The following is a 17,754-nucleotide window of genomic DNA, read 5'->3' on the forward strand; positions in this document are numbered from 1 at the left end:
CAAGAGGGACTGGTATAATCGCAGAGCCTGGTATAGCACCCAGCCCTACTGACTGAACTTAGACAGCACTTTGCAATAGAGAAGTGACCTGCGATAGTCCTGTAATGAACCAGGCTGATGTTTATAGGGATGAGTCTTCTCCGTGAGGCAGAACTGAACAATTTCCACTAGATGGAACAGCAAAAATTCTAAATTGGCTGTATTGTAAAAATTCATACACAAAAATAGGCTTTTTGGTCTTCACTTATCCTTAACCCTAAAGTTAAATTTTCAAATCAGATTTGGACTTTGTGGCAGTGCCAGTAAGTGACCACTCTGCATAGCTGCCTCCAGAACAAAATACACTAAGCTGTGTAATGAAGACAGTGTCCCAGTTGGCACCATATATATATATATATATATATATATATCATAGGAGGTTGCAACCATGTTCGGTAACATTCCACCAATTCCACTCGTCGTTAACACAAGCCCATTCTACGCAATTAAGGTGCCACCAACCCCCTGTGCTATATGGTGCACTGCTTTTGACCAGGACCCTGATATGGTAGTGCACTACATAGGGAATAGGGTGCCATTTTGAATAAAACAGCAATAGGTAGATATGTTCACTTGAAGGAAAGTGAATATGGTCATTACTGGTATGAACTGTCACTGTACGATGACTATGCTGTGATATACTGAATCAGTTTGTCCTCAACTGTTGAAGGTGAACGGTGTACTCATGTTGTCCAGTGGGCTGTCCAGAACATTGGTGTGTTACTGGCCTGACAAAATGGACTCCCTGAACAATTCCTATTTTAACAGTGATTGTAGCCCAGAGTAGATTCCTAGGAGACTATTGGTTCTTTAAAACAGTCATCATCAAATGGCTTTCTGGACAGCGTACCCCCTCTTCATTCATCAACTAACCGACAATAAAGCATGTAGAAATGGACAGGCTATCAAGATATTGTGGGAAAAATAAAACTTCATAAAAATACAGTACAAATACATTATTAAGATATCTAGTGTGTCTTTATTGGTCAATTGCATACAAGGTCCAACCGAAATTTGACTTCCGTTTTTAACAGTGAGCCACAAGTGCTCTTGTTTATCCATCATTTGTTTTGTTTGTGTGGGGGAGAAGAGGTGATACATTGAAAGTATAGGAGAGTTACTTCTTCCCCACGACCAGTTTACACAACAATGTTATTTACCAATACATCACCGTGCCACCATAAGTCACTTATCCAAATTGGTCCCTCAAATGGCAGCCCATTCTATATTTATACAGGAAATAGGGTGTCATTTGGGCCCTGAACAAAAGTAGTAGACTATATGGGGAATAGGCTGCCATTTGGGACATAGGCAGTCTAAACTAAGCTGAAGCTTATTTGAAAAGAATAGCCAAATACCACCTGGATAGACAAGACTGTTTTATTAGAAGACTGTTACTATAAGAACTTGTTTCTCTGTTGAGCTAGTTAGAACAGTGGACCACCATCACTTCTAAACCTCCTCTGGCAATGGTTTTGCGGGCAGTTTATTCAGCACGTCCTTCTTCAGTGGGCCCTGGAGGTCAAAAGTCACAGCAGGGTCAACAGAAGTCCAGTATTAAAGCAACAGGTTCACTCAGACATGGGTCATGTCAGCTGAGAACGAGGGTAATGTCCCAAATGGCACCTATATAGTGCACTACGTTTTACCAGAGCACTATGGGTGCCATTTGGAACGCGTTAGGGAGAGCACCACTCCACCTCGTTCCCCAACATGCTCCAGTCCTCATCCCTTTAATTCCACATCTCAATTTTTCTGAGCACTATTCAGAATCCAGCTAATACACATCCAATTTCACAATTGTCATAGCATTAGATCACACCAGGGGGTCAAGCAAAATAAAACATCTTTTTTTTTTAACACGTTAAAAGTATTGATTGTTGAAGATGTTGGAAAGATACAGGGTTTGACAGGAACAGGTACTCCAACAAACACGGGAAAATCTTTCATCACTATTCCTGTACTATCAATGACTAGGACAACAGTCATGCCGTAGCCACTTTCGATACAGGGTGTCCGCCTTCACACAAACGCTTCAGTGCCTTCACCCCAACCTACGCTGTCCCTACATAAACCTACAGCCTTCCCCTTTACTTACCCACACCCCACACCCTCCCTCCATCACCATTGTCCGTCACCCCTCCCTCCATCACTAACATTGTCCGTCAGTCCCACTCCTCCATCACTAACATTGTCCGTCAGTCCCACTCCTCCATCACTAACATTGTCCGTCAGTCCCACTCCTCCATCACTAACATTGTCCGTCAGTCCCACTCCTCCATCACTAACATTGTCCGTCAGTCCCACTCCTCCATCACTAACATTGTCCGTCAGTCCCACTCCTCCATCACTAACATTGTCCAGGCCATCAAACTCCAGCCGGTACCCACCATGAAGGCCCTCTTCTCTGGGGGTCTGGAAGTCAGTCATGGTCCCCTCCTCCCACTCCTCCATCACTAACATTGTCCGTCAGTCTCATGCTTTTGCATCCACTCCCATGTTTTGTCCGCATCAGTGGTTTGATTCCTTCACTATTATTCAGAAATTAAAACATCATACATCACAAGTTGTCACTAACAGTCCGGGCACTCCCCTCTACAATGATTCAGCTCACTCCCACATCCATTCACAGTCAGCGGGCCCTTCCACCCAGGCCCAAACCCAGCCGGTACCCACCATGAAGGCCCTCTTCTCCTGGGGGGTCTGGAAGTGACCGTAGCCAAACTTGGATGTGGTGTCGATGAACTTGAGGTCGATGGTCTCCTTGGACTTGCGTGATGTGTGCACTAGCATGGACTGTGAGAGAGAAGCACATGACCACACACACAAGTGGTTAGAGTTCAACACAAGGTCAAATATATCTCATGCTTTTGCATCCCAACTCCTATGGTCATGTTTTCCTCTCTGGCATCAGTGGTTTGATTCCTTCACTATTATTCAGAAATTAAAACATCATACATCATCTGCACAGAGGTAGTTGTCACTAACACACGGGCACTGTACCTTTCTCAGGGTGAGGACACGTTTCTTACAGCCGATCACACAGCCCTTCAGCATCAAGAAGTCATTTTTCACGTCACCATAGTGGGGGAACCCTCCCTACAGACAGACAACAGGAGAGGAGAGGATGGATGAATTTATATGATTAAATATACTAGTGAATTTCCAAATCTCAACTAGTAATTTAAACATGCCCACCACATTAATGGCCACAACCTGCCCATCTCAATACATACTCTATTGGAAATGTGAAAGGAATGTAGGAGAATATAACAATAGATCTGGTAAAAGATAATACAAAAAAATGCCCATCTCAAAAATACATCTTTGAAATGCAAGAGGAAGGACATAGTGTTTTATTCCAGCTGAGTGAGGTGGAATTTCAATTTTGGCCACTAGGTGGCAGCAGTGTATTTAACGTTTTAGGCTGATCCAACGAACCATTGCATTAATGTTCAAAATGTTGTATCAAGACTGCCCAAATGTGCCTAATTTGTTTATTAATAACTTTAAGTTCAAAACTGTGCACTCTCCTCAAACAGCATGGTATTATTTCACTGTAATAGCTACTGTAAATTGGACAGTGCAGTTAGCTTAAATTCTTGTTAAGCTTTCTGTCCATATAAGATGTCTAAGTCCTGGGAAATGTTGTTACTTACAACCTCACGCTAATCACATTAGCCTACGATAGCTCAACAGTCCTGTGGATGGGACACGATCCCAAAGAAGTTTGAACCAACAGTAAGAATTAGAATGGTTACCATGTTATAGCACACAATTTCCAGGCTCAGTACCATGTCAATAACATTATATTACCATGGGCGTGATAGTCTTCTGGGTGGTGTCGTAGTTAGTGGAAGCGTTGTTCTTGATCACTTTGCCATCCTGGACATGGATCCCTTTGCCAATACGGTAGATCTGTAGACCAGAGTAAAACACCGAAACAGCATGGTGGTGAACCACAGTCTCAGCAGTACAGCCCATCTCATCTATGAATGCCCATCTCAACTAGTGAATTTTAGCCCATCTCAACAGAATGCCCATCTCAACTAGTGAATTTCCAGCCCATCTCAACTAGTGAATACGCAACTCAAACATCCATCTCACAGAATCGCCCATCTCATAATGAACAAAGTATTTCACATGCCCATCTCAACTAGTGAATTTCAAGCCCATCTCAACTATGAATTTACATGCCCAATCTAGTGAATTTCACATGCCCATCTCCTAATGAATTTCACATGCCCATCTCAACAGTGAATTTCACATGCCCATCTCAACTTTTTCACATGCCCATCTCATCTAATGAATTTCACATGCCCATCTCAACTAGTGAATTTCACATGCCCATCTCAACTAGTGAATTTCACATGCCCATCTCAACTAGTGAATTTCACATGCCCATCTCAACTAGTGAATTTCACATGCCCATCTCAACTAGTGAATTTCACATGCCCATCTCAACTAGTGAATTTCACATGCCCATCTCAACTAGTGAATTTCACATGCCCATCTCAACTAGTGAATTTCACATGCCCATCTCAACTAGTGAATTTCACATGCCCATCTCAACTAGTGAATTTCACATGCCCATCTCAACTAGTGAATTTCACATGCCCATCTCAACTAGTGAATCACATGCCCATCTCAACTAGTGAACATGCCCATCTCATCTAATGAATTTCACATGCCCATCTCATCTAATGAATTTCACATGCCCATCTCATCTAATGAATTTCACATGCCCATCTCATCTAATGAATTTCACATGCCCATCTTCTAATGAATTTCACATGCCCATCTCATCTAATGAATTTCACATGCCCATCTCATCTAATGAATTTCACATGCCCATCTCATCTAGAGCCCTGTGTGCCCATCTCATCTAATGAATTTCACGCCCATCTCATCTAATGACCTCATCTAATGAATTTGAGCTCTGTGCGTGTGGTGGTAGCCATCTCATCTGAATTTCACATGCCGAATTTCACATGCCCATCTCACTAGTGGCCCATCTCATCTAATGAATTTCACATGCCCATCTCATCTAATGAATTTCACATGCCCATCTCATCTAATGGTGAATTTCACAGCCCATCACGGGAAGGGTGCCAGGCTAGCCGATACAGGCCACCTTACGGAGGCCCTTGTGAGTCTTCCTGGGCAGTTTCTTTACTCCCCAACGACTGGTCACACCTGACAACCAATAGGAAAACCAGTAGGAAATGGGTTAAGCCACAGGACCAGCCAATAGAATATAATAGCTGAATAGTAATATACCTTCAGTCAGCAGACATTGACATGCATCTTTTACTAATTAGATTATATTAGCAAGTAGAAAAACTCTGGGTCTTTGAGCCATTTTGTTAGATATAGAGACATGTCTCAACTTTGGAGATATTATAAACAATGGTACTGCCATGTCATTAATGTCCATATAGATTTCTCCCACTCATCCCCAGGCTGAGTGACAACTCATATGGTCATTCTCAACAAAAATCTCTCTGGCATCAGTGGTTTGATTCCTTCACTATTATTCAGAAATTAAAACATCATCCATCATCTGCACAGAGGTCATTGTCACGTTTGGTAGCAAGACAGAACAAATGGATGAGTGGGAGATCTGTACCTAGGAATATCTTCTACGGTGACCCTTTTACTCGACGACCAAGTACCTCAAAACATTTTACCTTTCATCCCATGACCTTTGGAGACCCCGATGACGTCTATCATCTCATCCTGGTAGAAGACTGAGGACACAGGGACGGGCTGCTCCAGCTTCTCCTTGACCCAGTCCACCTTCTCAGAGATGGTGCCGCCGTTCAGCTGCACCTCCATGATATGGGCCTTCTTAGCTTTGAGGGGCAGCAGGCGAATCTAGAGACACAATTATAAAATGTAGAGAAACCAGCCAGATTCACACACAACTTTAGTGCCTCCACTCCCACACTGACTACATATGATTTATTATAGGATTCAGTCTCTGAACCAGGATTAGCTTCCCTTTCCCCAATCCTACCCATTATTGGGGAAATCTCAAGATCAGCGCCTAGGGCAGGGTGGTCAAACTCATTTTGCCCGGGAGCCGCAGTCGGTCTACAACGACATCCGGAAGGTCGCACTGAATTTGGTAAAATATTTACTTGCCACCAATTTGCAAAAATGCATCCACCCCTCCAATGCTCACTCTGTCTAGCTTTCATTTGGGAGATTATTAACGAGCTAGACAATTTCAAGAAACTACGAATGTAGGTCTATTATTTCTACAGTTTAAATGAGATTTTAGTCATTTTAAAGCTTTTAAAGTTTGTTTTTTCCTATACACTCAAATCGAAAATGACATATACAACATTATTTTTTTATACATCTATACACCCGCGGGCTGTATGTTTGACAACCCTGGTGTAGAGGAGCCTTCACCCTACAGTCCTGTGAGTCATCAGTCAGGTCTCCGATAGCCTTGTCTATTTGTGAGGCCTTGACTCATATGGTCATGTTTTTCTCTCTGGCATCAGTGGTTTGATTCCTTCACTATTATTCAGAAATTAAAACATCATACATCATCTGCAGAAAGAGAAAACATCTGCCAAATGTGACACCGACCATGAGAATTATCAAGACCGCTAGAACAGATCTGGAACCAGGCGAATACTCTCCTGGAGACATGATTCACATTGCTCTATCCCCACATCTTACAGTAATCATATCTCTGTCGACAAACAGACACAATACCCTGAATTCAATCAGTAATATTGAGCAATGTTTATTTGCCAACACAAACTTTCCTCAAGTGCAGTAGAGGTACTGCTCCTCACAGGAGTTTTTTTAAACTGTAATTTGAAACTCCATACTCTAGTACTCCTCTGCATGTGTGCGTGCGAGAGAGAGAAGACATTTGTTCGCAACGGGGGCCTTGAGATTAGGGAAGGTTTGTTCCCCCTTTCAGTTGCCATGTGACTGGTAGGAGCTGGGTAGGCTATAAGTCAAACAGCCGTGCCCGTTCTGAAGTGAGGTCCTTTGGGTGGAGACAGATGAACCCCAGGGATACCATCAGCTGTCACTTACTCACCACAAGCCAATAGAAACTCACCGAGAATAAGAGTGGAGGATTTCTGTTGGATCACATGATTGATAAGAGGGTTCTATGTACCTGAGTGTGGATGAGGACCCGGATGGATGAGCAGTATTTCTTCATGTTATTAAAGTCCTTCTCCAGCTGCTTCTTGCCACTCTCGTCTGTCCACTTCTTGGCATACTTGGTGAATGCCTTCTTCTTGCTCTTGTACCTGGAAGTGGTTACATACAGGGTAGAGATTGAAAAATAATCTCTTGATCATATGTTACTTCCCCCTCCTTCTCTGGCATCAGCGGTTTGATTTCAACACTATTATTCAGAAATTAAAACATCAAACATCATCTGCACAGAGGTCAGTCACAGTCTATACTTCAATGTGCCCCACCAGCTTTGCAGAATCTGCGCTTGCACTCGTCACTGAGGTGCTCAGCGAAGATGGTCTTGAAGGACCTCAGGCCACGGACTGTGTCGATGTACCCAACAACCCCCACCACCATCACAGGCGGAGTCTCGATGATAGTGACCGTCTCCACAGACTCACGTTTGGCTTGCTCTGTTGGGAGAGGAGATATGGGTCAGTTGCCACAAAAATGATAAAGACAAATGGCCTGTGTGTCGCCTAAAGGAGGAACGACAAAGTGTCATATCAATGTCAGAGCAGAACAGAGGAAGACTAGGATTGAAAACAGAGCTGGGCTCTATGGTCAATGCCACATGTTCTCTCTGGCATCAGCGGTTTGATTCAATCACCATTATTCAGAAATTAAAACATCATACAGAGTCTTTTCAGAGATCCTTGTCTAGACAGGACAATGATCTGGGACCAGGTCTAATTCTCTCATGGCTCTTACTCCTGGTTCACATATACATTGTTCTATCCAGATTTGACATCATCCCACGCTGTAAGGCAGACTGTACATACTCAGGCCAGTGCGGTGCACCTCACGCAGGATGTGGGTCATGCCGGCCTTGTAGCCCATGAAGGCGGTGAGGTGGACGGGCTGGCTGGGGTCGTCCTGGGGCCAGCTGCGGGGCTTCCCCCGGTGCTTCTTGCTGCGCTTGCAGGGCAGGAAGCCCATGTGCCCATGGCGGGGCGCGTGGAATTTACGGTGAGACTGGGAGGGAGCGAAACAGATGTTCACGTCAATTAACTTCTGATCATGCTTCAAGGGCTCTAAAACCCTGGGTTATTGCTGTAATTTACCCTTGATAAAGTTGGGCTCTAAAAAACCCCTTGATAAAGTTGGGCTCTAAAACCCCGGGTTATTGCTGTGCTTTACCCTTGATAAAGTTGGGCTCTAAAACCCTGGGTTATTGCTGTGCTTTACCCTTGATAAAGTTGGGCTCTAAAACCCCGGGTTATTGCTGTGCTTTACCCTTGATAAAGTTGGGCTCTAAAACCCTGGGTTATTGCTGTGCTTTACCCTTGATAAAGTTGGGCTCTAAAACCCCAGGTTATTGCTGTGCTTTACCCTTGATAAAGTTGGGCTCTAAAACCCTGGGTTATTGCTGTGCTTTACCCTTGATAAAGTTGGGCTCTAAAACCCCAGGTTATTGCTGTGCTTTACCCTTGATAAAGTTGGGCTCTAAAACCCTGGGTTATTGCTGTGCTTTACCCTTGATAAAGTTGGGCTCTAAAACCCTGGGTTATTGCTGTGCTTTACCCTTGATAAAGTTGGGCTCTAAAACCCCGGGTTATTGCTGTGCTTTACCCTTGATAAAGTTGGGCTCTAAAACCTTGCTGTGCTTTACCTTGATAAAGTTGATTTTATGGCTTTTTACATTTCAGTTGAATTCATATCACCCTTCTCTGAAGTATCAAACATGGGTTACTAGATCTTGGCTTTAAACAGAACTATAACTAGTAATATAATAACCTACAAAGATTAGTGAAAACAAGTACAATATAAACTAATAACATATAAAACAAAGCACAGGCTGGTCCCAGACTAGACATGACATTAAATGTAAATCCAGGACACTCCAATATGATACATTTGGTTACATAAAGACAGAGGGCAAACAGGAAAGTAGGGTGGTTGGTCGGGTTAGGTGTATAACAAATCAAACAAATCTCACAAACAACTTTTACATTTCAGCTAATTAGCAACTTTTTAACTACCCTGCAACTACTTCACATGTTAGCTAACCCTATTGATATATATATTACATTTTTTTTTCTCCTTTGCACCCCAGTATCTCTACTTGCACATTCATCTTCTGCACATCTATCACTCCAGTGTTTAATTGCTAAATTGTAATTATTTTGCCACTATGGCCTATTTATTGCCTTACCTCCCTAATCTTACCTCATTTGCACTCATCGTATATAGATTTCTCTACTGTATTATTGACTCGGTTTGTTTATTCGATGTGTAACTCTGTGTTGTTGTTAGTGTCAAACTGCTTTGCTTTATCTTGGCCAGGTCTCAGTTGTAAATGAGAACTTGTTCTCAACTGGTCTACCTGGTTAAATAAAGGTGAAATAAAATAAAATGTTAATAGAAATAACCCAATTCCTAATATCTTAACCCTTCGCCTATCTAACTTTAGCCACCTAGCTAGAATTCGTAACCTATCATATGTTTTACAATTTAAAATTCACATGTTTCCGAATTTGTAACATATTACACGAAATGGGTGATTACAACAAATTATTACCTACCATATGAAATGTAAAATATTACACTAAATAAGAGTGTCTAGGAATTTACGTACAGAATAAAATGAAATGCTCGGGGACCAAGTTGAAGAACCAGGGGTAATAGCCCTGAAGAATCCCCAAAATCACCTCCACCCCATTCGTACCATCAGTAACCCACACATCCTATGTGTTTATGACAGACGTCTTGTCCAGATTATCTCGGTGACAAGAACAGGTGTCAGGAAGAGGCCTAATGGCTGCATTCTGAGAATGAATGGCCATGTTGTGTGCCCTGTCAACCTCGGAGCTTCAGTAACGGCTGCTCAAGACAAGTGCTTGTGTGCTGAACAGCCCATACACTGACTAATACAGGCAAAGAGACGGTCTTGAGAAATGTAGCTATCAGAACACGTGCAGATTAATAGTGGAAAATCCATTTTACAGGGATCAACATACCCACACTAGAAATATGCCTTCATAAACTGACTGAACAGACTAGTCCATTTCTGTGAGAGCAAAAAAATAAAAATATTCTTGCAAATGGACCAATAATGCAGGCATTGTACATTTCTGTACACGGATTTGAAAGTGACGAAAACCTGGGGAAAAGGTTGCATTGAGGTCAATAGATTAATTTCTGTCCAAACGAAACAAATCCTTCATTATCTCAAATAAAGAAAACGTCTCTAAAAAGTCATTGTGAATGCAGATGATTCTGAGGTAGCCGAGAAACAACAGCCAAAGTCCAAAGAAATGAGGATATTACCGATGTTGAGGCCATGTGTAAAAAGCACAACGCCATTACCCTCTTGCACATGGCCTACTGAGAAAGAACAGAGAGCATGCAACGTGTTCAACAAGTTGTCTTAATACCCAACAAAACACACCAGAAACTTACAATCAAACCATACACACATAAACAAACACACAAACAGAGCCCCTGACCCAAGTTAGTAGACCCCAAGGTGCCCTTCAGGTTAGAAATATAGAAAAGACAGCAGGACCACTGACCATGTCTGTGTGCTGTCCAGGCAAGGGACAGAAAGAGATAGGAACAAGTGCTGATGTCAGAGTCATACTCAAGATGTTACTCTGTGCAAGGGCTCTAATTTGGTGGCTGGCCCAGTTAAGGAGCCGTATTCATTTTCAAACAAGACCAGGGCTGCCAGCACTGGCTCATGGTGGGTCATGGGGTGGGGTGCCCAGACAACTGGCTGCAGACATCTGTGGGGAGAGAGAGACATCTACTGTTTATCTACTGTTACTGCACCAATTCATAACATGTTTGGGAGGAGGACTTAGTATATGTAGGCTTAAAGGCTCTTATGAAGATTGAATGCATGACAAGGTTCAAGGGTATTTATTAGTCAATTTTACGAGCTAATAAACATGACATGTTTCCCCAGGGCAAAACACGGGATTGTTTTTAAGCTAAAAAAAAAAAAAGAGCAAAAATATAGGATAATAACAATAGCTATTCAAACCTCTAAATGACTTCATAATGTAATTGTTTTCCTGACAACTATTTACCAATTTTGAGACAGAACTGTCGGTCACCGTAGAGTACAATACAACATATCTAAGGAACGCGCTAGCTACATGCAGTACAAATATTAATGAACGCAAAACGTGAGACAGAACAAAGGACACATTCTTTGGCCCCAATTCAAAATCTGAGCCAACAAAGTGGATATTGGTCAAATCCGTCATAATTTGTGTGTTCCAACAGGACCACAAGGTGGTAACTAAAATCCGGGTCTGATATACTTGACTATTTTCGCTGCATAATATTTAAAGTTCTCCTTCTCTGGGTTAGAAAATAATTCGGCTAAATGCTAACCCCAGTTCTTAGAAACTGGTAGCAACGCTAGTCATATAGAAATAGTTTTTTTTGTGACGATGACATGAACAAGCTTTGCGGTTGACATCCATACAAGTATTTCTCCCATTTTTACCCAAACATGAGTGTCAAATACACAAAAAGTCTTTATATAGGCTCATTTGGATTGGCGGCAACGAGGAGATTCTGGATCTAGCTGAAATTATCACCCCACGTGGCACATGCGTAGCGTTTTCATGGCATTTCCATTGTTTTAGGCGAACTCTTTACTACTTTAGATAGCAAACTAACTACCTGATCTGTCGCGGAAAATACCTCCATTTGATAATCTTAACGTTTATCATTAATAGTTTCATTAATACAACTTACTGTAACAACTCATCCTCTTCAGCTCACCACCCTCAACTAGATTTGCGCACACTGATGACTTTCTGGACGTTTTTCGTAATTTGATGTTTTATGCCACCTTGTGGACTGGAAGTTCATTGAATTAGAACACACCAGAGATCAGTATATAATGACGAGATCCCAAAGGTGGGAAGGCAGGCGCCAAGTTTAGGTCCAAAACAAACCCATAGAAACGTATTGGTCTTGTTTTGGACATATTTGGGTTCAGGGTCGCCTCTTCCTCTCTGACCACACATTTTCTCTGCGCTGAACTGTTACCTTCGACCTCTGCTTGAAAAATGAAAGAAATGTAAATGTAATATTCGAGATAAAGGGGGTAAATAAAATGAATGTTCGTTTTTTGGTAATCTTACTGAAATTGTATTTATGTTCACCATATTACATTTTATACTTCTGACCTCCAACGCCATGTTGTTCCTCCAACGCATGCGCAGAAGCGTAGAAGAGGTCGAATTGAAGTTTATTTTTTTTCTTTAACAAAAGACAGCAAAATGCCATCGGACTATGATAAAGATGCGTATCCAGAGCCTCCCCGCCAGACTCCCATCGTGGACAAGCAGACGACTCTTCCCAACCCAGCCCTGATTTTGACTAAACTCTTCTATTATTCCGTGGACCTCCCTGTCACCACATTCAGAGGTGAGCTAGCTAGCTAAGCTAACGTTTTGCCAATTATTTTGAACTAACCCATCTGTGGGGTTGCTAACACTAGCTAATATTGATATCTAGCGAGATACATGGAGACAGACCATGACATTAAACATTTATAATGATAGAGGATTTCAAATGACAGATGTGGAGTTCAGAGAAATTGTTTCAGTTAGCTTACTAGATAGCGTTAGCTGTCAACTAGCAAGTGTTGCGGTTATGCTTTCTACCTAGCTCGGTAGCTATGTGTGTTGCAGTTTTAGTTTATTCAGGTGTAGTGCATCATGTTGCATGCAGCGCAATGCACTTGACACTAGCTAGATACTACTCATTAAATATCATATTACTGTAATTCAGGGTCTAGAAATGCATCCTTCACCTCTTTCCAGTAATATCACCGATCTAACATTGGACTGGAAGTTCCACATAGCTTTCACCAATCCTTTCATGTGAAATCAGTCAGCAATAGGACTCCTTAAGTACTTTGTACCACATGATCAACAAGAAGTACATTTTGACATGTTCCCATGTTTCATCTCTCAACAGAACTTGTGGAGGGTATCCACTCTGGCAACAAGTACAACTACTACCACCAGAAGTTCCGCCGTGTCCCAGAGCTGACCGAGTGCACAGAGGGAGACTACACCTGTTACTATGAGGCTGAGATGCAGTGGAGGAGAGATCAGTAAGTATTCCCCTTTCAAGCTCGAGGGCCACAGCGCCTCTGGCTTTACTTTCCTCCCAATGAAGGTCATTAAGTACAGTCATGGTTTTCCAGTCTGAAATAAAGGAAAGTGTGAAACCAGCAGACACTGTGGTCCTCCAGAAGTTTGACACCCCTCTACACCAACTCTCATCATGAGGAAAAACCCATTGACTGGATTAAATGACAAGACATACTGTAAAAAAAAAAGTAGACCATCTTATCCAGAGCGACTTAGTTAGTGCATTCATCTTCAAATGGCTAGGTGGGACAACCAGTCATATTAAGTCATTTTCCCTCAAAGTACCTATCAGCAAAGTCCGCTAGTAAGAGGGGGAAAAGTCATGTGCAAGTTCACGAAAGGCTTTCCACATCTGTTGTATGAAAAGTCTGAATCCGCATCAATTGGTTACTGGGAAGTTGACCTTACATAGTTTGTCCAAGAGATGAATGTTCTGTGGTCAGATATGATAGGACAGTTACAGGCTGACTACACCACTCGCGTTGTGTGCGTTGCAAAATAGATTTAGAAATCTATGTTATTCAATTATTGCGCCAACGAGTGTCTGCCTTGCCAAGGGCTAAAATAGAAATTCAGTTCTGACGCAGATCAGAAGTCCTGCCTCTCCCATCTCCTCATTGGTTTATAGAAGCAGGTACCCCGTGCCATCTCATCATTGGTTATACCCACGTGGGTGACTGAAAGATGAACGAGGTCTTGCACCTAATTTATGAAAGTTGCCAATTGCAATATAAAGTCAAGAGAAGAAAAAGCCTGGAAGGAGAGATGATTAGAAACTATTTGGTTGACCGTTTTATGTGTGGATTAATTGGCGGAGTAAAGGACCTTGACAAAATAACAACTCGATGTTTATATCCCAGGACAAATTAGCTAGCAACAGCAAGCTAGCTAAATAGGACAAATTAGCTAGCAAGTGCAAGCCAACTAGCTAAATTGCCATAAATGTTTAATGCTTTTCGACCTATCCCCAAATTAATATAATTGGTTCAGAGTTTGTTTTGATATTTTAACCTGCATTTGTTGTGGCGGGGACAAAATACATTTGTGCACGATGGCGCACGCTCGCAGCCGGTTTGGGTTTCGTGTTACCCACTGCTTTTAACCATTCATCGGCTTGTCCTGTTGAGTGAATTCACAACCACCCTACCCTTGTCCCTAACAGCTGTCTGTTGTGTGTGTGTGTCCTTCCCCGCCCGCCCAGTAAGGTGGACCAGGAGATTGTGAAGGTGGTCCAGGAGCGTCTGAGGGCCTGCCAGCAGAGGGAGGGTACCAGCTACCACCAGAACTGTTCCAAGGAGCTGCAGCAGTTTGCAGATGTGGCCAAGGCCTACCAGTCACGCTGTAAGTACCACTCACTCCAGCCATGCCTCAATTACAATTCAGGGTTGTAAATATGGCAGTAACACTGTTGATAGCATGTTCCAAGCATCTACGGGGCAAGAATGACAGCTAGGCCTATGCGTTGCTCGAACCTCCAACCACTGACAGCACCCGTTATTGAGTCTGCAGATGTATGTTTTGATTTCTGAATAATACTGATGGGGGAAAAAAAGGTTACGTATGTAACCACGGTTATGTGAGCTATGGATCACGCCAATATATTGGTATCACTTCGCAGCGGAGGGATACATCCGAGGTGAGAATTTACAGATTTACTCCCATAAACCTGTGTAACGGCTAGGGTCCGCCCCTATATATAGACCCCATGGCCGTGACATGTTATCTACATAATGAGGCACTTCTAGCACCGTAAAAGATTGGAGTGATCCATATAGCTCTCATAACCGTGGTTACATACGTAACCTTCGTTGTGTTTCACTATATTAGATCACTCCAATATTTTGGTGTACCAGATTAGTCAGTGCTAGAGGGACCTGGCCAGCCAGCGGCAAAGTCCCAGCGTGGGACCAAGACGCAGGGGCCGTCATTGTGGAAGAGGGGTCCCCCGGACGCCCAGGACCCCTGAACCAACCGCAGAGGGAGGTGCCACATTTACCCGATAGTACCTAGCAAAGGTCCACGAGGAAGCCCAGCTGGCCGCAGCACAGATATCAGCGAGGGCACTCCTCGCAGTAGAGCCCAGGACACACCAACACCTCGTGTTGAATGTGCCACCACAGATCCCAGCTAGGCGATATGCTGTCGTAATCGTTTCCTCGATCCAGTGAGAGAGCCTCCGTTTGATAGCACAGCCCCCAGGACTCTCGTCACAGCAGACAAAGAGCTGGTCTGTTCTCACTGACTGTGTCTGTTCCACATAGGCAGCCACAGCATGCCGGAGAGGAGGGTCATAAGCAGACAGGATAAAAGGGATGTTCACATGCCTGTCTGACAGAACCGTCGGGAGGAATGAGGGGTTGGGACGGAGATATATACTCCTCCCCGGGGTCCATCCGGTAGCACTCAGAACATACCGAAAGAGCATGGAGCTCACCCACCCTCTTCATGAAGTAATCGCTACCAAGAAAGCCACCTTCATAGAGGGGTGTTTCATGGAGGCAGACTCCAACGTTTCCAAAGGCGGCTTTGCCAAAGCTGCCAAGACCACATCCAGATCCCAGCTCGCCATTGAGTGGGTCCTAGCTGGACGCAGGGGACAACCCCCTTCATAAACCTGGAGACCAAGGGCTGGCGCCCACTGACCTGTCCATCCACCCCACATGACAGGCAGATATAGCAGCCAAATACCCTCAGTGTAGAAGCTGTGAAGCCCTCATCCAAGCGAGACTGTAGGTATTGGAGGACATAGTGCACCCAGCATGACTTGGGCCCAACCTCAATACTAGTGCACCAAGAGCAGAACAACCGCCAGCGCAACTAGTATGCCGCGGTTATAGCATGCGCCCTAGCGTTCTGCATGGTGTTCATTACACCCTCTTGTAGTCTTAACATGGACCATTGGTGCTGTTCAATGGCCAATCCCACAGACTGAGGCGGTGCGGCCTCCGATGCCACAGAGTTCCCCCGGCCTGAGACAGCAGGTCTCGGAAGTTGCCAAGGTGTCCCAGACAACAGGGACAGAAGGCTGAACCAGGGTCGCCTGGGCCAGTATGGGGCCACCAGAAGCAGATGCTCTGCCATCCTGGTCCTGTCCAGCACAGCCTGGATCAAGGGAAAAGGGGGGAAATGCATAAAGCTCCAGCGCTGGCCAATCGTGAGCCAGAGCATCCAAGCAGAGGCCCTGGTGGCTCCGACATGGAGTACCACAGGGGCTGTGCGCATTGTCCAGGAGGCAAACGGGTCCACCTGCACCCTCCCGAACTTGTCCCACAGGTGCTGCACCAACCGGGGATGTAGGCTCTAGTCCCAAGGTGGTGGGCCCTCCCTTGAGAGCATATCCTCTGCCACATTCAGGATGCCAGGTACGTGCCCTGCACGTAGAGACGCTAGGCGTCCCGGAGCCCAGAGAAGGAGCTCCCGTGCCATGAGAGGGGCAGTGCGACCTCAGTCCACCCTGATGGTTGATGTAAGCCACCACTGTGGTGTTGTCCGTTCTCACCAGGACAGATGTGGAAGGAAGGACTGCAGGGCCAGCATTACAGCTCTAGTGTATTGATGGGCCTGCCGCTCAAGGGTGTAGCCAACAGCCGCTGGCCAACTGCCCTTAGTCACACCCCCCCACCCGAATTGGGAGGCATCTGTGCTGACCAGCTCCCAGCGGCACATCCTTAGCATCTCCACCCCACCTGAGAGAAAGGAGTGACAGCGCAACCTCAGCAATAAAGTGTCGCGGTCATGGGGTCTATATAGGGCGGACCCCAGCCATGACACAGGTGTACACGGGAGAAAATCTGTAAATCCTCACCTCGGTTGTATCCCTCCGCCGTGGAGTGATCCAATATAGTGAAACATAACTTCAGGTGTCAGTTGTGTTCAGTAGTAAACATTTCAAAACTTAAGTGCTGCTGCCCGAATGTTTTTCAATATAAATCATTTCATGACACCTCCAGGGACGAATTTCCTGCAGTGGAATGCAGAAATGTTAAGGCTGTGAGGCTACTGTTCCATTGCATTGTCAAACTGTTGTCCTTCCTCTGTTGTAGATGGGGATCTGGGAGCCTACGCCAGCTCAAGGAAATGTCTGATGAAGCAGAAAGACAGGATGATGGCGGCCGAGGCAAAAGCTTAAACAATATAACCCCTAATCACTCTGTTCCAAGTCTCTCTCCTATGTATGTAAATGTAGAGTAAATATGTTTATTGCAAAAAACTAATTGTCCTCATTGTATTGTTTAGTTGTAGTAACAGACAACTTTTTGAATGAGCTGCATTTACCCTTGACTCCAGCAGTATTTAGCCATCTCCAGAACTCAAACCATTCTTGAATAGGAACTGTTGTGGTCTAGTCCCACTAGGCTGCAAGTACACTACCACA

The 17,754-nt window shown here is 44.1% G+C and overlaps 1 protein-coding gene, 1 non-coding gene and 2 pseudogenes across 3 annotated transcripts; 2 read left to right on the top strand and 2 right to left on the bottom strand.

Moving 5' to 3' along the window:
• The window catches only part of LOC118382705 (testis-expressed protein 2-like), a 13,336-nt pseudogene extending 12,346 nt beyond the window's left edge, over positions 1-990 (top strand).
• Positions 991-1,405: 415 nt separating this feature from the next.
• On the bottom strand, positions 1,406-8,301 carry LOC127906148 (60S ribosomal protein L3-like; annotated as a pseudogene). Its single transcript, XR_008135731.1, has 9 exons — positions 8,037-8,301; positions 7,500-7,667; positions 7,190-7,325; positions 5,730-5,916; positions 5,141-5,235; positions 3,856-4,028; positions 3,043-3,138; positions 2,716-2,835; positions 1,406-1,554 (listed from the first exon to the last, which is right to left on the bottom strand). The product of XR_008135731.1 is annotated as a 60S ribosomal protein L3-like (transcript).
• LOC127929681 (small nucleolar RNA SNORA71) lies at positions 1,927-2,052 on the bottom strand. Its single transcript, XR_008135777.1, has one exon. It is a non-coding gene; the product is annotated as a small nucleolar RNA SNORA71 (small nucleolar RNA).
• A 4,114-nt stretch (positions 8,302-12,415) lies between the features above and the next one.
• LOC118376940 (NADH dehydrogenase [ubiquinone] 1 beta subcomplex subunit 10) lies at positions 12,416-17,589 on the top strand. The gene is made up of 4 exons (XM_052517774.1): positions 12,416-12,645; positions 13,201-13,339; positions 14,581-14,720; positions 17,423-17,589. The coding sequence occupies exons 1-4, from the start codon at positions 12,498-12,500 to the stop codon at positions 17,506-17,508; spliced, it is 513 nt and encodes a 170-aa protein (XP_052373734.1). The 5' UTR covers positions 12,416-12,497; the 3' UTR covers positions 17,509-17,589.
• Positions 17,590-17,754: the final 165 nt, after the last annotated feature.

The sequence above is a fragment of the Oncorhynchus keta genome, unplaced genomic scaffold (genome assembly GCF_023373465.1).
Source record: "Oncorhynchus keta strain PuntledgeMale-10-30-2019 unplaced genomic scaffold, Oket_V2 Un_scaffold_9739_pilon_pilon, whole genome shotgun sequence".
Lineage (NCBI taxonomy): Eukaryota > Metazoa > Chordata > Actinopteri > Salmoniformes > Salmonidae > Oncorhynchus > Oncorhynchus keta.

Bases quoted from the DNA above. Each gene is read 5' to 3' on its own strand.
- LOC118376940 (XM_052517774.1), top strand. From the start codon at position 12,498: ATGCCATCGGACTATGATAAAGATGCGTATCCAGAGCCTCCCCGCCAG. The intron at 13,340-14,580 runs GTAAGTATTCCC...CCGCCCGCCCAG, and splicing joins ATGCAGTGGAGGAGAGATCA to TAAGGTGGACCAGGAGATTG. The intron at 14,721-17,422 runs GTAAGTACCACT...CCTCTGTTGTAG, and splicing joins CAAGGCCTACCAGTCACGCT to ATGGGGATCTGGGAGCCTAC.